General features: G+C 39.3%; 1 protein-coding gene across 3 annotated transcripts in view; it reads left to right on the top strand.

Moving 5' to 3' along the window:
* FBXL4 (F-box and leucine rich repeat protein 4) overlaps positions 1-21,558 on the top strand; it is a 70,699-nt gene extending 49,141 nt beyond the window's left edge. For 2 of the 3 annotated variants that reach the window (XM_069804915.1, XM_069804913.1), the window contains exons 7-9: positions 2,288-2,359; positions 3,586-3,898; positions 11,801-21,558. In XM_069804915.1, coding sequence (XP_069661016.1) covers positions 2,288-2,359; positions 3,586-3,898; positions 11,801-11,964 — 549 coding nt within the window. In that variant the 3' untranslated portion in view covers positions 11,965-21,558. Of the gene's footprint in view, positions 1-2,287; positions 2,360-3,585; positions 3,899-4,345; positions 4,418-11,800 lie in introns of all 3 variants that reach the window. The other variant, XM_069804916.1, reaches the window with a different exon arrangement.
* Positions 21,559-24,336: the final 2,778 nt, after the last annotated feature.

The following is a 24,336-nucleotide window of genomic DNA, read 5'->3' as shown; positions in this document are numbered from 1 at the left end:
TAAATAATTGTTTAAAATAATACTTTAGGTTTTATAGGTTGTGAAAAGACCCTTGAAAATGTGGACTCAGTGCACATCAATACAGTAAGGACTGTCTCAAATTAGAGAGCGACTAAAAAAGGTATTCTGAGAGATGTGTCAAATTCCTGTTCAAGTTAACAAAAGTAGCTCAGTTATCTAATCAAGATAACTATGAATATCTGTCTTCCTACCTATTTCACTCCTCTCTGAAGAAGAGGGAGTGTGGAATTGATCTCACATCCTACAAGCTGTTCAGAGTGACTGTTCACTTTTGCACTGTTTGTGTCAATTAAGGAAAGATATTGCTGCTTGCCAACCTTTCAGGCCAGTGTTTAAATTCCAGTCTGGAAACCATTACTAAAAAACATGGTGGAATGCAGCAAAGTATTCAGCTTTCCTGTGGAGTCACCTGAATACCTGCAGAAATGCTGTTTAGTACTGTGTATGCAGTCAGGGACTGATTTATTTAGCTCTGATATTTAAGGTTTGTAGAGAGGGGTTTGGGGATTTAGCTTTTAATTTCTGCACCTGAGTAGGTTCTAAAGCTCATAGCTTTCCTGAAGTTAAATAGTAAAGACTATGTCTCATTCTCTTGGATTAACTTGTTTATTTGGGGTTAATGATCCAAATGTAGCATTTGCTTAAGTATGTTATTTAAAATGTATTGGATATTTGCACATTTACTAGCTTTAAAGTGTTCTTAAGTGTTACTTATTTAATAATGACATCTTAATGCTCTTGTGTTTAATTCCCTAGCTACCTTTTTCTTTAAAAACATGAATGAAAGTAAAGCAAGTGCGCGGACAGTGACTTTTAAGACCTCTGCAAAGATACATGTGAGGAAGACTTACTCATAGCATCTACTTTTAGGCTGCCTTTGGGAAATCAAATCTTAGAAGGCCAAGTTGGAAGCTGAGGTTCTATACATGTCAAGTGTTGGGTGTTTCTAACTGCTCCCTGGTGACACCTAAATTAGATGTCTGAAATGATCTCCATGAACACCCCATGCTATGTCCCCGTTGTGTATCTGCTAGACTTTCAGTGCAAGGGATCAGATACTTCTTCATGGCAGTATGACAAAGGGTCATGTTCCTACCAAGTTTCGTTGGAATATAACAAACAGAGGAAACTAAGTAAAGCATTTAACTGTAAACTTTCTGAAAACAAGTAAATTTATATTTCAAAAAAACAGTATAAATTATAATACCCATGCGTACAAATATTGTTGACTAGTGTTGTTGTAGGAATTCCACTTATTAGCAGTAGATTATTTTGTCCCTTGTATATTGCTTGGGTTTTTTTCTGCTAGAAACTGTTGTATATCCTGTAGAAACCCACAGACTTTTATTGTTAATACATCGTGAAACTAACTCCCATTTTCAAGCTCATACAGATTACAAAGTCCTAACAGTGATGAATGTTTTAAGTATGATGCACAGCTATTTGTGATGTGAATCCCAGACTACGTTCTTTTTTGCACAGTGTGTATTTCCAGCTACAAAGCAAAATATGGCTACAGACAATGCAGAAGAGTCTTTTCTGTATCTTAGAAGCACAAATAAAAACCCTTGAAGTTTCCCTTGTTGTGGAACAGAACAGCTGCATACTTCACATTTTGTAAGATGCATCTGATGTTCCAGTCCCAATTTCAGGCTGAGCAATGCGCAGTACTTTCTGAAAAGAATGGCCATGTTAAATGGCAGGAACACGACTGTAAAATACACATTATATCTGTTTCAGTCTGCGTGCTAGTAGTGACAGGTGCTCAATGGTTGTCAGCATCCTTGTCAGCACGGAGACTCCTTTGACATTAAAGTCCCCAGCTCGGTCCTGATGCTGCGCAGCTCTATTGGCAGTTCCATCAGGCTGCAGCGGATCGGCGAATGTCAGAGCCTCCGCTGTTCTTCTGGTATGTCGCCAGCCCTCTGTGTTTTCGGGCTGGTCTTGCCTGTTATTTGAACTTGCCATACTTCTTCAGCAGCTTTCCTGTGGGAAATGAGCGGATAGGTCATGGGTATGGAGGTATCTTCAGGGCAATGCAAAACCACATCCAAAGTGACTTGCATCAAGGTTTGTAACGATTACCGTTGCTTTAAGCCAATCAATGGGTAGAGTACCCAGGGACTCATTAAGTGGCATTTGTGGTGTCTGTAACAGAGCTTTGAGCTGTATTTCAGGAAATGCGGTGACAGCCTTTAATGTCTAATTGACCTCTTCTCTTTGTCTCACTTTCCATATTTTCTTCTGATGTGTTCCCCTGTGGCAGCAAACAGCCCTGCTCAGTATTCTGAACTTCTGCTCGGAGCTGCAGCACCTCAGCCTGGGCAGCTGCGTCATGGTGAGTACTTACACCGTGTGTGTGTGGGGGGGGGGTGCGTGCAACTTGCTTTGGAACTCAGTCTGGGTTTATCTTTCACAAAGACGTGTTAAATGCTGGGTTGATATTGTACTATACTCTCTTGAAAGGTCCAAGACGAATGCAGCTTAGTCATATACTTAAGGGTTACGTACTAGTTTAGCAGGCCTAAAACATAGCTTGTAGGCTTTCTCCTAGTTCTTCAGCCTTTTCCTAAATTTGGGGGCATTCTTTATATGCATAGTCACTTTTTCTTTCCAAAACTAATAATCAAGACTGACTTATTTTTATTCAGACCAGGTCATCATGCCTGGCAGATTAATGCTTGTGTCTGACCCTACAGTAATAACCACGAGAGAAATATTTTCAGCAAAAGCCGTTTGAGTCCTGGACTTGCTGGGCGCGCTCATTGGTTTAAAGAAAGAGAGTACAGGGACAGCAGCAGTCCTTGCAGGGCGCTTGTCTGAGCTGTACCGCACGTGCGCGTCAGAGCTGTGCGTGGAGGGATTCTGGCCTGCTGCTGTCCCCGCTGGTGGGCACACCGCGTCACTCCCCAGGAGACTCAGCTGACCTTCCTCCTAGGTCAGGAAGGAAGGGGCAAAGCAGAATTGGCTCAGCCTTCCCTGCTTTGACTCATGGACGGACGAGGAAGGCAGCGTGGCTAGGCTTTTCCAGCGGTCCTTGTCTTCCTGTGGTTTCTGATGGTGGATTTCATTCCTTCTGTCTGCGTGGTGGGACCCTGTTTCAGTCCCTTTGGCTTGCCCGAGGTAACCGATAAGACTTCCGTAAGAAGATGCAGCAACTAGTCAACCCAGAATGGAAATGAGGACAATCTTCGGTCTGCACGTGCTTATGGTTGCGGTGCTTGTGGTCATAAAAACAGTTTTAATCTTATCTTTTAAAGAAAAAACATGTGCAAAAAAGAAGGGCTTTTCAAAGAAAATAAACTTTTCACTGCATTTTCACTGATCCTTAGTATTAAGTGAATTTAAAAGTACCTGTGTCTGGGGGTTGATAGAAAAATTATTTTATTGTTGTCTTCTGTAAAAGTATACCTCACTGTACTCTACAGTGAATAATTTTCAGAGCTCTTTAGAAATAACAAATGCTTAAGACGGATCCGTAGGTGTGTTAGCAAGCAAATCTTGAAACACCTATGTATGTCTGGAAAGATGGTATACATGACAAAGTGTTTGCTTTCCTTGCAGATTGAAGACTATGATCTTATAGCAAGCATGATGGGAGCAAAATGCAAAAAGCTTCGCAGTCTGGACTTGTGGAGATGTAAAAACATAACTGAAAATGGAATAGCAGAATTGGCTTCAGGCTGCCAGCTTTTGGAAGAACTTGATCTTGGCTGGTGCCCTACGTTACAGAGCAGTACGGGCTGTTTCACAAACCTTGCACGTAAACTCCCAAACTTGCAAAAGCTCTTTCTTACAGCCAACAGGTCTGTGTGTGACACAGACATTGAGGAGCTTGCGGCTAGCTGTACGCGTTTACGGCAACTGGATATACTGGGTAAGAAAATGGAGGAATACTGTTACTTATCTTACTGTGTCTCAAAAGCCTTGCAGTTAAAAAGGAGTCCTTAAGACAAAACTGTCTTCTAGACATATTTTAAAATAAATATTTCTTAAAATTATGGTTTAGCATATGAAAAAAACCGAGGGAAGCTTTAGTCGCTGCAGTGAGTTTCTGACTCAGAATCCAGTGGATTTATACCAACCATGTAATTTGACTGCTTAGTATGAATTGCTTAAACTGAGATTTAAGTGCAAGATTTTTCAATAATTTTAGTTTCATGACCATTAGTTTTTTAACTGAAATTTTCCTCTTGACTGTTGGAAGATCCAATTTCTTATTCCTCTTTCTGCTTTTGTTTGTTATTTCTGTGAAGTGTGACAAAGCATATGTATAGTGCAGGTCTGTGATCAATAAACAGATTTCTGCTTTTGCACAATACAGATACACCAAGAAATACTGAATTTCTTTGTCACTTTTACCAGGAAGTGAATTTGACTCATTAAAGAGGAAAAGGTAATTAACAGCAAAACTTAAAATGGACTTTCTAGGAAGTTGGGAAAGAAGTGATGAAGGGCAGAAAGCATAGCTAATCTTAAATTTCTAATCCTCTGCAGCTTCTATAGCTAAAAATATTTTTAGGAATCTAAAGTAAATATACTTTGGACCCTTGAGTAAGGACTTTGAGAAATGTAGTTTTGCGTGATACTGAATTTATTCTTTTGATGGTGGAATATGAGGTTTTATTTTTAAAGTAATGTAGGACAGCAGGGATATTTGTGACATCAATGTGGAAGAAATTTCTTCATGCTTTTACTGACTTATTTTCACAGGGTTAGTTGAAAAAGAAGGATCTAAAGGAAAGGGAATACTGTGTATTTTTAATATTTAATAATTTTAATGAAAATACTACATTTAGTTTGAGAGAGATACTGGAAAGAACTGAGAGCCCTCAACTCGAATAATGTTCCAAGCAAGTTTAAGGCTATCAGCGTTTCTCATTACAAAAAGATTTACCACATAGCTTCACATTGTCTACTCCAGTATAGCTAGCACACTCTTCTATAATGAAATACGGTTTTACTCATCTCTGACTGAGAAAGTTGCCTTCTGACCAACAAGAGAAAGGAGAATGAACTTGACTCTACCTAGTACAAATTGTAGAGACTTGACGTATATGTCCACAGGAGGCAACATGTTTTCCGTATCCTTAAGGGAATCTATTTTGTAGCTAGATTATCAAGAGCGCATTTCCCTATTCAGACAAGAAAAATTTCCAAACAGCACAGTGAATGAGGTCTTTCATAAACACGTATGTTCTTCTGACCACCCACTTCCATGCATTTCTGTTACAATGGCATTGTGTCTGCCCACAAAGTGGTCTGACCTTTTCACTGCACCAGAGGCTCCCCATGAATAGTTTGGCTGTGTTAAGCCTATGGACAGTCTGCTGCTTCTGTTGCCTCTCTGCCGGCAGTAAAGGTTTGTTGCCATACTTCTCTAGCGTTTGAATTCAGTTTGACATCTTATTGATGTTTTTGTGAAAAAAATAACATGTGAATGTGGAAAAGGAATTTGTTCTGTTCCCTGGGTGCTTACCAGTGTTCCTGAGCCAAGTGGATTTGGAGTCAGCCTTTCCCAGTGAGACTGCACATTCAGATAAATGTTCTCCAGGGGATATCCAGTTGAATTACTTGCAAGATGCTACCAAAAACCTGAATATCCACCTTCCAGACCTCACTTTTTTCCTTCAGAGGAATACTTAGTAGGATGGAAAAAAAGGTTGTCTTCTGCTGTAAACGTGTCAGTACAAGGTAACATGATATATGTGAAGGAGTTACCCAGCTCTTTTGGCAACAGGGAGGAAACTGTGTTCATTTCTTTGAATGTGGGAACCATTATAGTCTGTGGTTAAAAGAAAGAGTTGTCAAGTAGAACATCGGGTCATCTGGAGGTAGAGTTGCCAGGTGTTCCCATGTAAATGCAGAAGTCTGTGTTGTCTGAACTAAAGAGCTAGTGTCTCACAGTGCAGGAGTACCAACAAAGTCATAAATCTCTGTATGTGCTCTAACTTTTGGCAGCTGATGTAGGGCCATCCAGTTACTCTAAGCTACATAAATGCTTAATATGTTTTTGTCCCTCTGAAGAAGTGTGACAACAGGTCTGAAGCTGTTAGAGGCCTGAGGTCAGTGCTCAGCTTTGCAAGAGTAACCTTGAACAGTGGGTCTTCTCTGTGATGTGAATGAACGAGAGGTGCTCTCATTATATCCTTTGTCATCTCCCAAGTACAGAAATGTCTGGCTTGTACATGCATTGTAAAGAGTGTAGAAATATTGCTGCTAGGTTAGCAGTGCATGCTGTAAGGGAACTTCTTTTGCTTCAACAAAGCAGTGTAAAAGCTTGAGGTTTTTTGCTGTATACAGGCACTTACCTAAGTAGTCATCAGCATTGACAATACTATGCTGGTTTCTCTCTGCAGTTGTTAGAACTTACAAACTTGTCAGGGAGAAATTCTTCTTTCAGTTACAGATTATTTATCATCACAATAGCATCAGGACTGGAGGAATCTAAGCCTCTGAAAGAAATCTCGTTGGGCTGTGTGTCATTTAAGTATTAAAAACTGAATGTTCTATACCCTGGATGCTGTTTTCAGGTGGTAGGTCCTGCGGCTTGCTACCCATCTGTCCTTTACGTAGCCTCTCCATTGTTGTTCGGCAATTTCCTTGTTGCAGAATCAGAGGACTCTGTAGAAGATGAAAATTGCCAGTTTTCAAGGGCTCCATAAACTTCCTGGCCCATGTAAAGCATTGTATGATGAGTGGCTGCGTTCGTGGTGTGTAAAATGTACTTCAGAAAGTAAATTTCTGTTTAAAAAAATCAATGAATCATGGGTTGGATCTACATCTGCTGTGTTATAATACAATTTGGAAGAGGAAGCATGTTGTAAGCGTGTCACTGAGTACATGAGTTCAGAGCTTTCTTTTACCCATTCCATACTGAGCTGCCTGCTTACAAGTATCATTTTCTTCTCTGCCCACATCTTTTCCACTGAGTGACGTGGCAGATTTCCACCCCGCAGTAGCATGATCCAGCTGTGATCATCTGACAGTTTTGTAGTGATGGAGTACCTAATCCAGTGCTATCAAAAGTTAAGTGGATACCTCTAGACCTGTAGTTAAAATCTAGTCTTCAAACTGCGATCAGCATTGAGCAATGTGACAAGTAGACGACAACCTGAAGTGGCAGTGCCAGAAGCTTTTCTTGGACATCATATCAGCTGCTTAGTTCTGTTGCTGTGGGGCTACCTGCTGCTGTCCAGGATGAAGAATAAGTCTTCTTAATGTCACTCCCCTAAAGTCCCAAGTGCTTCTGTCCTGCACAGAAAGAGTAGTGAAAAGTAGACACCCTTGTTACCACAAAATTCATGTATTCCTATCTACATACCAACACCTCCCACACCTTCCTGAGCAACAGAAAACCCAGCTGCCCCCTTGCCAGCTGTCAAAATTTGCAGCTTTATCTTGAGAGCATCAACACGTAGTTAGTCAATTCAAACATGAAAATGTGTAGCATGTTAAAATTTTGAATTTGAGTTGTGTGTAGATTGCATAAAATGTAAAGATTAATGTAAAGAATAAAAGGCTAATCTGGCTGATCTAGGGGAGGAAAAGAAAAGTAAATGTTTGAGGGAATAGTGCTAGTTATTTTCATGGTCTCTACTGCTAAATATTATTTGGTGTGTAGTAGTATCCCTTGCCCTAGAAACTAGAGCTCTGGCAATTTTTATAGCCCATGGTACACAGGCCTCCTGAACAGCTCTAGAATGTGAAGACTTGGATATAAGATAGGTATAAAGGAAATCATTTACAGCTAATAAACGTAAGTGTTCTAGCAAAGAAAACATTACTCAAAAGTGCCTTTTGCAAAGAGAATTTTTACAGAAAATAAACTGAACAACAAAATTAAATAGCAGATTTTAATATACTGGTTATGTATTTATTCTGAGAAATGGCCTATTACTCCGTGTAAGAAAAGTTGTAATATATAACAAAGGTCCCAAAGCCTCCAAACTCCAGAAAAATGCGCTATATAGGTAACTAGCAGGATACATTGTCAGCCTTTCAAAAGCAAAGGAAAATATGCTGTATTACACTTCTGAAATGCTTTTGGATGTGCTTTTAAGAAAGATGCATCATTAATTGTACATAGTATAAATAAAAGACTGCAGATGATGTTTGCTTATCCCGTGATGTGAATAACCAAACCCCAGCCAGGTTGCTGGCCTTTTTAGCTTTTAGAAAAAGGTATTTACTAACGCGAAATTTTAAGTCTGAGGAGGAAAAAAGAAACAGGTGCAGTAAAACATGCAATTTAGGATGTCCTACTTAGTTACAAATCCATTAAAAATGTTAGTCTTAGATGAAACGGTAGGAGAACTGTCGAAGTTCAGGTAGGAAGGAATGAAGAACATCCTACACAAAAATCTGTGGCTAGGCATCTAGATCTAGCATTTTTGTAGAAACACACATTTGGATCTTGAAGCGTAAAAGTTGTGATACGTAAATGAGACTGGTTTTAAATGAAGGTACTGATGCAGTAGCAATTTTAAGGCTTGGTAGAGGAAAGATGAGTAGCATAATGTTTTGCTCCTAGAGCTTGAGTTGGAATGGTAGAGCAGATCCTGACTAGAACAGTGGTACTATGGTAAAATTTGTGGTCAAGTGAAGTGAATAACTAAAGCGTATTATAGAATTTCTGTGTATGGCCATAGGGACTGTTACATCAAGCACCAGTCTGTTGTGGTGACAGTGATCATATAATGATAAGGGAGTTAACAATCACAATAATAATGACAAGCTTTGATTAGCTCCGTGTTGGTGAGGTAAAATTTGGGGGCATAATAGCAAAGACTGTTTTTGCGTGATGTTAATGATGCCCCAAAGCAACTAATCTGAGAGCCTACCATAGAAGAAGTGAAGACCACACTTAGATACCCCCTTGCTTACGCAGAAGAGTACAGGAGACTGCTGAAAACAGAGGCATCTTTCTGGAAATGAATCCTGTTCAGGGAAGGAAAATAGGAAGGTGAACTCTAGAAAGTGAAACAAAATCACAGTAAGGCAGTATGAGATATTAAGGAACCGTTGACTATAGCTAAATGCTGGAACTGTGTTTCAGATGTGTTAGAAGTTTACAGGAGAGTTGCTGAGGTTGGTGGCTATTCCAGATGTGAAGGATCGCTCGGATACAAGAAGGCCATTGCAGAACTGTTGTCTGTCCATTAGTGCTCATGGCAAGGGGGATCAAGTAGGCTGCTACATCAGAGCCATTCTTTCCAGGAGATTAGCCTGGAAAGCTGCCTTAAATTGGAATGCCAATACAGAAAGCTTTTGAACAAATCGATCCATTGAACAATAATAAATTGTTAGGACTAAATGGTATTTATGCAGCGGTTCTAAATGAGCTCAAATACAGGGCTGTGGAAATCCTATTTCTGTCGTGTGATCCGTCACTTAAATCAGCCTCAGCACTAGAGGAATGAAGGGTTACAAACATGGCACAATCTTCTGTGAAGCTTGCAGGTTAGAGGCTACAAAACAGTAAGATCGTCTTTCGCTCTGTGTAAACCAGTTGCAACCATAAGAAGGTCAGTCAGTGGACGTGAAAGCTGTTACAGTATTTTGAAGGAGAGCTGCATCCCTGTGAGGATAGTAGTTATGCCTCTCCAGTCTTTTAGAATTCCTTGGAGTTCTTGGTGAAGGTGAGCACTGATCCAGTCCACAGGGGATTGGATTTTCAAAAGCTTTAGCCAGGGTTGTTCTGCTTTTGTAACTTAGCTGTCTTCTCCTGGATTATGAGTGTTTCAAAGACAGCAGAGGACAAGAACGTGTCATCTCTTTTTGCAATGAAGTTAAGTCACGACTGTGGTCACCAAGGATCTGTAGTGATCTGCTTATAAGTAATCCAGGCAAAGGGGTGAATAATGCTGTACCGGAGGGTAATACCCAGGTATTAGGGGTACAAAAACCTTAAGGTGAAGAACTTAACACTGAAAAAATGCAGAATGATCTTACAATACTTAGTAAACGGATGATAAAGCGGGAGGAAAACTGTTGCATCAAGTGCAAAGTAATCGTATGAGGCAAAATAACATTAACTAAGCATATGGGGGGTGGGGGGGAAGGACACTTTATATTAGCTACTGTTTTGTAGGAAGGAGATCCTGTGGACAATTTTTGGAAAACGTCAGCTCATTGCTCAGCATCATTTTAGCGGGCAAAGAGAAGGTTAGGATTTCTTAGGAAAGAACTGGAGAAAACACTGTAAGACTTCATTATACAGTTACTTTGTGCTCAGTGCACTGTATAGTTCTGGTCATCTAATTTCAAGTGTACTAAACTAGCGCAGAAACAAGACAACAGGGGTCATCTGAGATGCAAAAGAGTCTGGAAAACAGACAGCCTTGAGGGAACAGAAGTCCATAGGACTATGAATGATGTGGAAATAGTGAACTGGGAATGATCTCTCACTGCTGCTTTGTTATTCATTGCGCCTTAGCTGTTGCAATTAATAGGCAGTGGGGGTTTAAGGCTGATTTTTATTATTTTTTTTTAACATATAGTTGAACCATAGAACTCGTATGAAGGCGGCAAAGAAGTTCAGATAAGTAGTAGCAGTCATGAAAGGTAGCTTCAGAAATCCTTAAACTGATAATTTTTGGTAGTTGAAGATCCACCAGTGAAAAGCTGCTTTAAAAATCTGCTCTTGCCTTTTTTTTTTTTTTTTTTTGTGTAAGCATTATTGGCCATGGCCATAGACAAGTTCCTGGGCTAGATGGCTTTTTGGGGTGCAATTCAGCTCAAGACGGAGCCGTATAATTTGATGTGTCTACCAGCAGGTGTTAGATGTCATGTTGGATGCATAAACTCCTTTTAGAGCCGGGAGAGCCTGATGAGCCGTTTAGCCCACTGGAGACATCCAGGCTTGGTTCACTTGCCCAGAGTAACCTGCCTGGCTTCCAGCCGTTCCAGTAAGACATGGCTCTCCTCCTCGGGGTCCAGTGTCTTGTCCGCCAGCTCCGTGTGGATGTCCTACACGGTGTAAGGAACCCCAAGGGGCTCTAGGCACTTCGGGCAACTGAATCATACCCCAGTGCCCGGTCAGCTGAATCATGTGCTGTGCACCATTGACTGTACTGACTAGATTTCCATCACCTATAGTGGGTGTGTGGACGCGTGCTTATAAACACCTATTTATTTGATTTCTGACCAAATCCCATGCTTGATCTGACGCTGTGTGATGCTTGGGAGTTCAGTCACTGTGGTCACGTTTTCAGCAGAGGTAAACAGTGTGTTTTCTGTTACAGTTAGCGCATATATAGGTATGATTCCTAGTCTCTTGACCAACTGCCCCTGCGTGTGCGTAATACCCACTCGCTCTAGAGTCCTAGAAGCCCTGCTGATGTGTTTGGAATTGGAGTAGCCCACAGTAGTTGGTGTGCTGTGCCGGTCAGCGCAGTCAGCAGAAGTCATGAGAGCGTGAGTGTCGCGTGCTGTGTTGCTTGCTGCCAAAGCCCAGCATCTGGTCACTGGGAGGTCTTGTGGCTTTGGGTACTTGGCTTCTGTAGTTAGAGATTCCCCTGAAGTGGTAAAGTTGCCCCCCAGTAGAAAATGATGGAGTTACTTAAACTGTTAAGAAAATAGAATAAGCTTCTTAAAGATGAAAATTTTGCACTGTCTCTGAGAAGCTTTTCATTTGAAATCTAATTGAAATAATCTAAATAAAAATTGTGTTGTAGCAGCATTTTTTCATGACACAGTATTAGCAGCTTTAAAAAAAGCTATCATATTCTCAGTAACTTTACAATTTGTTTTGTTTCTTTTTTCTTTTTTTGAACAGGGACGAGGATGGTAAGCCCTGCATCTTTAAGAAAATTGCTGGAGTCTTGTAAAGATCTTTCTTTACTCGATGTGTCCTTCTGTTCACAGATTGATAATAGAGTTGTCCTAGAACTGAATGCCAACTTCCCTAATGTGTTCATAAAAAAGAGTTTCACCCAGTGACTCCCTACATATGCTGCTGTGGAATTTGTTTGACAGAGTTGTTTCCTGTGAATTTGTGCTGACTTTTTTTGAGAAGAATATAAATCCCCTATGAAATAGTGGAAAGTATTCATTATCTACACAAATGGGTAAAATACGTTTAAATATATTATGCATTTCTTAAAGAGTCGATATTGTACCTAAGAATTGTTTTACTCTGTGTTAATTGGTGGCACTGCATGTTTTTAAATACCAGCCATATGTGTGGCTTTAATGAGAAGAAAATTAATAGTGTCTTCTTAGATGTCCCTTTATAGGGTCTTACACAAAATAAGCTATGTTAATATCCAGGTGAAAGCAGAAGTTCAATATTTAGCAGTAAGAAAGAGACGGGTGCTTCCTCTTTATGTATATGTGTTTGTGTGTGTATATATAGATGTATACAGATCTATTTGTATATACATACACAGATACTGTAGCATTCTAGTTTGGCCTGCAACATGAGATCTTATGATCTGGCCTATAATCAGTTGTTTGAAAACCTGTTTAAGCTTGTATAAGAATGGATTGAAAAGACACTTTGTCGTCTTTGGGTTTTTTGGCAATGAATTCTGCCTGATACGTTTTTTCTTCCTTCCTCCACCTGAAATAGATGTAGTGATGTTTTACAGTCCAGCCTAAGTGACACAACAGATAAATGCAAGAGCCTTTCACCTGAACTTAGAGCAGAAACAAAAGAGAAAATTGGCATCTGCTTCTTGGTATTGGATATAAAGTTTGAGTCAGGTACTTAGTGTTGTAACTGGTAATGTGTAGAAAACTCCAGAGCAATTTTCTTTTCAAATTTCTGTCATGGTCAAGACTTGATTTGTGATACATCTGGTTATCATGCAGAGTACCATAAAAAATAGAACTTACGGTAATGCATTAGCAACTGTCCCTTACACTGGCATCAAATCTACTGTCAAGTGTAAAACCAAACATCTTTGTTCAGTAAAACAGCAATGAAAATATAGTAGGTTTGAAACAAGGGCAATATGATTTGGTGATTTAATAATCACCCAACCTTAGTATTGTATTTGTTTTGGTTTGGGGTTTTTTGTTTTTCCAAGAGGTGATGGGTCAAAGTACTATTGCACTCTCTCTTTTTAACACTGATGGACAAATTCTAGAGGTTTCTTCCTTTTGCACTTCCTTGGATGAAGTTTTTATCTCTTTTTTTTTTTTTCTTGTATGTTGTTATGTACAGCTTCAGTTTAGAATTTTACCTTTTAGCTATTGTTGATGAATATGGACCATGAAATATAGCCTGTCATTTGATATTGGTTCCACTGTTCTTGTATTGATGGCACTTATTACCTACTGGAATAAGAAGAAAAATATTTTGTCTGGCGAAGTACATTACTGCAAAGAAGAGCACTGGCAAAGAATACCAGTTTATGCAGTAAATAACCGACCGCTACTAGAGGACTGCTACGAATCATTAAAGATTTGATGATCTCTGTGACTCCTGAATGAACACTTTGAACTCTTTGTGCTGGTGCCAATACTTTATAAACCATGTCATGAAACAGCTACAGAACATTTATCTGATTTTATAGAAAGACCTTTCTCTTCAGGTTTTTAAATTTTACAGAATCTTTTGGGAATTCCAGATCCAAAGAAGGGCATGCAGAGTTGGCTTTTTGATTTTTTCCTCCACACAGATGGCACTATGGGATTTCCAACTAGATTATGCCATTCCTTTTTTTTTCTTTCCCCAGAAAACTGGACATTGTCAGAGATCTTCAGATTGATTTACTTTTTTTTTTTTTTTTTTTTCCACACTGACAGATGTCAGCTTTGGTGTGATTCTGTGTGAGACCTCATTTCTTTCAATCAGGTTTGGGTTGATCTATTTTTCTGGGAACTTAACTTCTGACTTTTTTATCTACAAGTAATATTTTTCATTGTAATTGAGTATTAAACATTATTGTTCTAGTTATAGGAGAACACAGGTTCAGATAATGGGAGTTTACAAAGAACAGTGTTTCAAAACAAATGTCTTTGTTGTGAAATTTCACTTCTCAGGGTGCATCTGTGTTTATCTCCTTTTTTTCTTAGAGATCCTTCTTGTTTGTTTAGATACAGATTACAGATTCTGTAAATAGAATGGGATGTGGATGAAGTGATAGCCATTGTGCCTTCAAACTGGTAAACTTGGTAAATAATACAGTTTCACTTCCACAGCATCTGTGAATCAAATAAGTGTTTTTGTAATCATGTCTGTGTAAAGGATTTCATTCTCTATTGCTTTTTAGGGTAGTATAAAGGAGGTTTAAATTGACATTTTGTTCATAGTAAAGCATTTTTTTTTTTCTTATGCTGTGCCTTCTGTTTGAAATTGTTTTTGTCAGGAATTCTCTATTGTCCCTTGAAAGATAAATGGAAGTCTACTTTTTATTTGGACTATTTAAAACTTAGCTGTTGCTAACACATAATTAATTCAAATAGCTGAGAAATAATTGGGAAAGACTTCCATCTATAGTTGTAGACTTCAATCCTCAATCAGTGGGTCAGAAGCTCTTTTAGCTATGGCTTTCTACATCCAAGAAGTCTTCCAGCAAAGAGAGGATAGAGCAGACTCGACATGTCTAATATTTCCAGGATAAAGAAAACAACATGCTTTTTTAGACCTTCCTTATACGTCACAAAGAAGCAAGAATAGATCACTGTCCTTTTAGTTCTGCTATTTTACACTTACGTGTGTATATCTATTTATACATATGTATGTATAATTTATATATACACACATATGTTTGTGTGTATCTATGAAAATTTTTTGTATGTGTGTACATACTTATACATATATGTATAAATCTCAAAGTTTTTCATGTAGGAATTACTTTTGTGAGGTGAATGTAATAGCAAAAGATGTTCCATAGCAGTTCTGTTTTCAACTGTTGCTTTACTGTACCTGGAGACTGAGTTCCTCTCCACCCGTGCAGCAGGAAAAGCCTGGACAGGAGGTGTGCTGGATTTCCTGTGTCGCTTTGCCAAAGTGCCTTTTGGTTTGTCTAAACGTGAAAGGTATTACAGGGTATGGTAGAGTGTGAATGCAAAGTCCGATAACTACTGTGGACTGTCTCCTTGTGAAGCAGTCATATAGAGGGAAACTTACTCTAGTTTCATTAATCCAAAATGAATGATAGCAGTTCCTCAGTTGGAGGAATTTAATTATTCTGGAATTGGGTCGTCATCTCCAACACTAGACTGTCCCTCAGTCATGTTGTCTAAATTCTGCTTTTAAGGATTTTCCATTTTTTTATCTCATCCTTTGATCTTGTCTGTCTGTCTGAAGCATTGTAAAAGATGTGCTTTGGCAACAGATATTAAAAAAACATTGCTATCATGTCCAAAAAAAAGAGGCTTGCTCTGAAGTGCTCCTGCTCTTAAGCTAAAGGGGAGCTTCAGTACTACCTGTATGAAATTGGTGTGGCATGGCATGTAGGTCGATACATCATTCTTTTGGTCATTTTAAAAATTAGTATGATAATTTTACCATTTAAAGCATCTTCCCAACTCGAAGGCTTCAATTCAATAGTGTACTTGCTTGTATTCATAATTCTGAGCTGTCTGGCTAGATAGCTCTATGGAAGTGAATGGGGTTTCTGTTGTTTAAATCATGCACATGATTAAATACATTAGTGAGCAGGATTTATATGGAAGAACAGTTTTGCATAGGAGTTTGGACCTTATTAATCCCCATGTACTTGGAGGTCCAAATTTCAGACCAAAAAAAAAACCCAGGAAGACCCTTGTATTTACTGCCTGATTCTTTCCTTGGAGCTCTCATGCCAACTTTTCCAGGTATAAGATGTCCAGTAATTGTGGTACACAGTGAGTGGAATTCATCTCACTGAATGTTAGCTCTCTGAAAGTTAGACATCTAGTTTAAGGGAGGAATCTGGGCACCTCTAGAGAGCTATTAATCTCCTCCTAAGATAGATATTTAAGGAAAGTAGAATGAATCATGTTCTGGAGAGCCTCTCTGGAGACTGTGGAAGCTGTGATTTAGCTCAGGTTAGATACTTGGCTTTAGAATACTAAACTGAGATAAATTCCATCCAGTGCTGTACTACTTGTCTTGGAATAGGAAAAAACAAGACCAGAACAAGGTCCATCCCCAAACCTCAAAACCCTCCAAAATCTATGTAGAAAGAAGCAAATTAAAGAGATGCTGGCAACTTGAAAAGTCAGTGTTTTAAATGCCAGGATCTACTTCTGCCCCTGAGTCGTTGCCAATGCCTGTGGTATGTCTGGTGAGTTTGGGAGGGGGAGCGGGGGGGCAATGCATCCCTCTTCCCTGTTCTGAAATCTGATGTACCTAACTGGCTATATGTATAGTTCTGTTAATGCATGAAATTAATGGGCAAACGTAATTAATGTATTGCAGCTATTTTGATAATCTTTCATGTTGCTATAATTAAGACTATGACTAGTTTAACTGCTCTCCTGTCATCAGAAATGTTACCCACTGTGCTCTTGCAAAAATTGTGTGTTTAGTCCTGGTTCTTACTGTGTGTACTTATTGCATCTCATGGGATAAGTTTCCCACGTCACATCTGCAGAACTACTAAATTTACAAAAACTAGATAAAATGTAGCATTTTATTATATGGAGTATGGGGGTGACTTTATATATTGATTTACATGTTCATTATTACTCTTTTGCAATGATTCCATAAATTGTAGCTTTTGAAATTACTAGGCTAGGAATTCCTGGTTTAATGCATCTGTATATGCTGTGGTGGACACAGTCAACGTTTTTCCCAAATGAAGTCATTTGTCCTTCACTGAGATGACGATTTCTGTGATTTTAGATTTCTGACTTGATAATGAAATCCAAGAAGGGCTCTTTAGTAAATATTACCAGGCATGGGACAGGTTGTGATAATTAACATTAGCAAGGGCTGAGGCATGAGTCCTGTGTGTTACAGATCCTCACGATCTTCAAAGAAGGGCCTTGGCAAGAGTTGCCTCTTTTTAAGAACATTCAGCCTCAGTGATAGCAAGCAGTGGTGAGATTTTCCTTTTTAGCTAATGGACTTAAGTACTGTTATTTTAGTTGGAGTTATGTAGCTCTGGTTTCTCCCTGTCTTGTTTTCATTTAAGAACGATAAAAGGCACGGAACAGAGATCCTAAATTGAAGGGGATCCTTTGTGAGGAGTTAAGTTTTTCTCTTGCATGTTTTGTTCCCCTTTTCTAGAAACAAACAAATAAAAAAACCCCTCAACTATTTGAAAGCTCTCTCTTTTTCCTTGGGTACTGAAGAAATGCAAATGTCAAGAAAGTTGAGAACAGCAACAAAGGGGACTTATCCACATTTATCTGGAAGCTCATGAAAGGGTGGCCAGAGCTATTTCTAGACATAAGTGCATTGTTCTAGACCAGCTGTTATCTTTCCCAGAAATTTAGTTTCCCATATAATTTCACATGCTCATACTTCTCAGTCAAGATTTACCATTTAGATGTTCTTAATATTGACCTTTCATATACATGCTTGTGCAGTAATTCCTAGTGTCTCATTGTTTCATTTTTATGAACTACATAAAAATATTTTTTCTTCGCCTACCGCTACCCAGCTGCATTTTTTGTTAAACTCTGAAATGATTTTGTGCATGCACACACAGATGCGCTTAAGACTTAACTACTTAGGATTTTTGCAATCGGTCCTTTTTTGAGGACAAATAAACTGCAGGTTTGGGGTAAAAATGGTAAAGAGAAGGCTCTGGAGAAGAGAAGGCTCAGGGGAAATCTTAGCAGCATATAGGAATACCTGATGGAGGGGGTGGAATGAAGAAGATGGGAGCCAGATTCTCAGTGATGCCCACGGACAGGACAAGAGGCAATGGGCACACGCTGAAACACGGGAGACTCCATCTCAACACAAGTTGACACGTTTTACGGGAAGGGTGACCAAGCACTGGCACAGGTTGCCCAGAGAGGTGGTGGAGCCTCCCACCGTGGGGATACTCAAAAGCTGTCTGGACATGGTCCTGGGCAACCAGCTCTGGGTGTCCCTGCTTGAGCCGGGGCTTGGACCAGATGAGCTCCAGAGGTCCCTGCCACCCTCAGCCATGCCGTGGTTCTGTGATCTGAGACTTGCCCTTTGGCTGTTCTGTTTGCTTCAGTCTGAAGGTGGTAGGGAGGGGAAAAAGAAATAGTACCTATCTTAAGAAACCTGCAATGTTGAGAACAGTCACAACCGTTCATTTGCTTTTTTTTCTTTATTTTGAGAGGTAACATTTTTCTTGGTTTAGGTTAGTAGGAAAATCTGAATGTGACTTATTAAAATAAAATTTTGGTAAGTTTTCGACATACGGTTCTGTAATGTACAACACACATGATTAGTTTACAGGAGTAGTATTGTCATTCTGAAGTGTGAAAGTTTAGACCAAAGACTAAGATAAATATCCCTATTCTTAGGTACTGAAACAATAGTTTCTGTTTAGAAACCGAGTTGTCTGTAATACATTAGGAACTGTTTAGTTTGCATATTTTTAGTATTTGTTTACATAGATCTTATAATAAATTGGGATTACCATGGTTTAGGTGCCCGTTGTTTCTGCTTACTCTCTAGGAAACTGAGTATAGCTGTTAACGCTTATAGTGTCAAAACATGAAAATTTGAATTCAGGTGAAAAAGAGGACAAAGTTTATGAAACACTGAACTGTCTGAGCGTTTTAGGGAGATACTGTGTATAATTGTGGTGAATTCTCATCTGCTGTGTATTTATTTACTGTTGTACCATTCTCAGGGGCTGCTGGGTAGTACAGTCCTCTGCTCACCATCAGGAGATGGGTTCTCTCTATTAGACATTGGTCTCTTTAGATTTATTTTCTTCAGGGCAGTGCCACAGATTTCTGCACATATACGCTGTTCTGAAACTAATAGAGACAAATTAAAAATAGCTGGTTTGGTTGTGATTTGAAAATTAATGGCTAGTCTATGCTTGGAGTTATTTTGGAATAGTTAGTGAACTAAAATAACTAGGAATTGCTGTGTTCGCGGGGGGACCTTGCACTTTCTGATTTAACTACCGCATACAGACAAGTCCTAATTACCAGCTGTCCCTTGAGCCATCTTAGTGGAATTGATGTGATGGTCTCATTCTGGTTCTTCCTAGTGAGCACAGAGCCACTGCAGCTCTGGAGCATCTTGTGGTGTTTGCATTCCTCTCCTGAGCACTGGGGCTGGGCTGTGCCGAGACCGGCCTCGTCTCTGCAAGTGAGGTGCCTGAGCTGCCTGGGGAAATTTGCAGCTCACATTTATTCCTATGTGCGGATGAGAAGGAATGGCATCGCCAGGCGTTCAAATTTAAATACCTGAACCCAGCACCTGGATTCATTTAAAAATCATAGGTCTCTCCCTGCCTCCCCCCAAATAACCAGCAACAAAATACTTGTATTTATGATTGAATAGTATGCTCCATTTTCTGCCGCAACAATAGGAGTTTGAGTAATGTTACAATGAACTCCTACAGCGTTACCTTTTAAAGGGACTAATTTATATAGAAGATGGAAGAGCAGCAGTAGAGGGAACAGTTCCGGACACTATCTGTAAATAGCTCTGCTATGCATGCTATGCCAGTAAGCACCAGAAGCAAGTTACGCTTTTTTTTAATAACGGGTTGAGAAGGACAAAAGGGATAATTGCCTCTAAGCACATTTTCTGTAGCTGGAGGATATTTTGTATCATCTAATTTTAAATATCTAGGGTAGGTACTAAAGTTAGGAAACTGGTCTCCTAGGGTCCCTTCACTCTGGGTAGATGGGCTCTTCCACAGGGTAATTCAGATCAGGAGATCAATCTTAAACTGAGGTCTTGAATTGACCCCTGGAGAAGCGGAGGTCCACACAGACCACATAAAACTTCTGCTGGAAACTAGGTTGCTGAACTACACGTGCTACCCTAGCTATCACGTGTGGATTTGGAGTAAGAGGTTGCTTACCCCTTGGTGCTCCCTCTTAGCCCCCGGCTTCTTCTGCTTCCACCGCAGGCCACCACTTTCTTTGCTCTGATGGTTGAACTGTATCTGATTGCTCCCTACGAAATATCTTGGCTAAAACTAGGAAACCTTTTGTTTTCTAGTGCTCGAATGCTTAAAGGTTGTTCGGGTTTTGGGTTTTTTTACCCTCCCAAGTTGGGTATTAAAGCCAGCAGAAGAAAGAGGGCATTTAACTTCGGTGAAAAGAATAATAAGCAGCAGGTGGGAACATACAGGTTGTGCAAATGTTTTAATTCAAATTAGCATAAACAAGGATAGCCACTCTTGATTGTGTTCCAAGGCTCCTTTCACCTCAGTACTGTGTCGCAAAGACGTCCAAACCGAGGTGGTTTTCACCTCATAATGGTGATGCAAGCCCTAAAATATAAACTGGTACTGTGAACATATGGGAACATGCAAGTCCTAACTGGCCTCGATAAATTTCCTAACTAAGGTCCTTGGAGCAACAGACATTGGAAGGTTTAGATTAGAAAGGCTAATGAGAGCATATTTAAAGCATGGTGAAGGCAGTGGTTAGTAAAGCCAAAAGTGGGAGGTGGGGGCAGCAGTTCATGAATGTGTTTTTCAGGACTGTTGCCTGATTCAAGCTACGTGGGCCCGTGAAGCTAACATCCACTACATTGCACCACTGCAGTCCTAAATAGAGTCAATATTCCAAGAGCTGTGCCTCTATGTGCAATCTTAGATCCCAGATCTGTTCTTTGTGCTGTCATTCAGTAAGTCATATGCAGTCAGTATTAACTCCATTTTTCGTTTTGTGCTCCTCAGTATACTAGCAGTGTTTACCTTAGCATCTTCTGTATATTTGGTTTTAATATTCCCCTCTAAGGCATGTGCATTTTTTTTTATATACTTACGCAAGTACTTGATTACATTTCAAAATTAGGGGTTTTTTCCTCTGTCGATATTTTGCTTGACCAATAGTAAACGGGAGGTACATTTTTAGTGTATTACTTCTGTTCAGATTTGACTACTGCATCTTCTCTCTTGGTGTAAACCCAAAGGTCTCTGTGCGTATGCAGACACAGCTCAGGCACAGATACTTCTTTCCTCTGCGTTTGAATACCTTTGACTCATATCACTTGATGTGTATTTGTGGTATAAGGTAATAAGGGTATTACTTGAACACCCGTAAAACAGAGATGTTAGCCCTATGTTTGTATATTGTTTAATTTATTATGGAGAAATCATGCAATGCCTTATATTGCTAACTTAAAGGTAGTTTCTTTTTATCTTAAAGTTGATTACATATTTACACTCCAATTATTTCTATTTAGTAAATTAAACCGGTTTTATTCTGACACATTGGATCATTTTAAATGCCACAATCCTGTGTTGTACAGTTTTATTCTGTTGCTGCCAGTATAAAGGAGTTGAAGTTCATGTCCTCACTGAGTTGTCAGTGTCTGCTCATTCAGAGATGACAGAAATGTGTTAAAATGTATTCAACCTATAATATTTATTTTGCTTTGCACTTAATTTGTTTCCCTTTGACTGTGTTGCAAAATACCAAGTGTACATAAAATAATGAATAAATAAAACAAAAATAAATTATTTGTCTACATTCATTGACCTTTTGTACATTCATTTTAAAAAACAGTGTAATAAAACACAAAATATGATGCATTCAGAGGAACAGTTTGAGCATATTTTTATCAGTGTTCATTTTGAAATAAGCTACCCTGGATGTTTTTAGATACAAATTTTTTTGTGAGCTAATTTTTAAGTGTGTTATTGTTTAATGTTTACCTTACTGTAGCCCTGTGAAAGCACATGGAACTAGGTGCATTACACAAAATACATGTTTCGCTGCCTGAAACAATTTGTGATCTAGGTACAGAGCAAGAGGTAACAGATGGGTACAGACAGACAGGATATGAAGCAGAATATGGAGATTACAATGTACCAAGAAAAAGATAATTGTTGAATTTCTTTCAAGAATAATTTCCTACTCTAGTGCAAGTCATGTTACCATAACGTATTAATCCCTTTAATTACGTCGGTTGTGATGTAGTTGTGTTTGGATGTTGTGGAACTCAAGTAATACGATAAACTCTAAATTTAGCAAAGATTTTACAGAGTTCTGCAGCTTTGAAAATGGGAACCAGAAGGGGACATGTGGTCGGTTGGGCTCGACTTCTCCAGAACAACCCGAGTACTGGATTGGAAACAAGTAACTGCTTTGCTAGGCTTTGTCCTCCTGTTTTGGTGAATTGTCTAGAAAGTTTGTTTATTGGTTTGGAATTATTTACCAAATCGATATTGGTCTGATGAGTGCCCATTTTCTTCTAGACAGAGTTAATTGTTAGGTTCACCTGATACTGTTAATTGTTCAAGACAGCGCTCCTACTAAAACAAATAGTAAGCTTGCATTTCAATAGAACTTTACCTAAGACTCTTTTTTCATCTCCAGTACCTGCAGAAGTGTTCAGCCTCATTTATGTGCCTTTGTAGCACAGCTTTGCCTTAGGACAGTATCGTTTCAAACGTGCTAAAACTACCTTCTAGCACCAATTTACAACTGCTGGTGCTTCTATTATCAGGAAACATAAGGACAAGACTGGACCCGGCTGCTGTGCATCTTGGAAAAAAAAAATACAGCTGATTTTTGACACGTGCTAAGTACAGTTTCAGACGTCATTTTTGACTGCCCTGTTTTTGACAGATACCTGTTTCTCAGTGCAGCTTTCACAGTATTGAAAATTCACACATATAACTGAAAATTGTCAGGTGTCTCTGTTCCTCTGTGTCGTGCTTCTGATCATGCAAATGGTTTAAAAAACACACAGATAAAGACAGATTTCAAAATATTTCAGGATTTCCAGACTTTAATGCCCGAGAGCCTGTAATACACTTTATTACATTATTGTTTGGCAGGAGTGCATTATTATTGAGGCAAGTGAAAGCAGCTACGTGTTCTCCGTACTCACGTAGTTGTACATATTATACGTCCAGAGGGATGGAGGGAAGTTTAGTGTTCTGTGAAAACGTTAAGAAATGTTAACTTGTCTCTGTTACTTTAAGATGCAATTGGCAATCTTCATTGAATTTAAACAGAACGCTGTAGATCGGATGCCATGCATGCTGCAGTTGTTTATTCACTGCTAATATCAAATGTCATCATATACAATGCAGGCATTTATTATTACAAACAGATTTTAACATAACACTTTCCTTCACAATTTTGAAGAGCTAGAAATAAAAATGCCCTGACGCAGTGACCAGGCGGTTTTGAATGGCCAAACATCTTTAGGAGTTAAAATAAGTGCAGCAGCGTTTTTGTAACAAGGTCATGTCTATCTCTCTGGATGCAAATGCACAAAAAATTTAAGTTCAAACTTCAGGCCAATGGGTCTCCGAGTGCGGTTGGAGCCCAGTGATACTGTCCGCATAGTGCTTTTGTAAAAAGGATAAATCGTGCTTAGAATTGGCCTTGTTAACTGGCTGCAAGCTCAGGGCTTGAACAAAGTCCCACAGGCAAAAAATAAAAAAAATGAAGATAATAGACATGAAATAGCCTATATTTAAAAACTCTGCTGAACGTGACAGAAAGATGCGATTGGCAATCCGCTTAGTTTATTTTTCCTAGTACTGCTATCCAATAGAAAACATGACAATGTAGGCAGCTGTTCATTTAGCACCGGAGGCCTCTCATAGAAGGATCAAGAGCAACCTGTCTAAATTAGTCATTTTAACCGTTGCTAAAAATTATCAAAAGCAGCTCAGAGCTAATGAAAATGGGAATGGGAATTAAGAAGTTGCATTACATCTAGGAGAGTGTGATTGATGCAAGCCACTCTCGGTCTTGCGTGGAGATGCTGCTGGAGATGGTCGGGGCTGGTGCCTGCTATCGCTTCCCAACACCTGTTCCCGGGATGCTGCTGCTGGGAGCAGCTGTTCCCTTGCAGTGACTACAGCAAAATGTCAGCATGCTAAACTGCTTAATTGGGCATTTTGAAAATATGTAAAACGAGCGTGCTTTGGGATGAACTTTAGAGACCTTACTGTGTGGAATCTGTTTAGAGAAATCTTTACTGCGTTTTTGCAGTCACTTCTGTTTAGTAATTGCAAAGGGTTTGTGTGCAAATTATCCGACTATCGAGTTCACTGAAGGTGATGACATGCTATTTTCAGCATTTGTATATTTGGTTTTTTCCATTCAGTGCATTGACAGACTTGATAGGATGCTTTGCAGTAACTTTCATTCCTCCAGCAGATATCTTTTTTTGAAGGTCTGCAACCACTACGTGGTGTTGAGCATAAGATGTTCATCTTTTTTAAGTGGTTGGGTAAGGGAAAAACAGTGGTGGGCAGGTCCAGAGCCTTCAGGTGGGCACCCTGG

The sequence above is a fragment of the Haliaeetus albicilla genome, chromosome 17 (genome assembly GCF_947461875.1).
Source record: "Haliaeetus albicilla chromosome 17, bHalAlb1.1, whole genome shotgun sequence".
Lineage (NCBI taxonomy): Eukaryota > Metazoa > Chordata > Aves > Accipitriformes > Accipitridae > Haliaeetus > Haliaeetus albicilla.
Note: the sequence above shows the minus strand (reverse complement) of the source record. Positions and strands in the feature narration are given on the sequence as shown.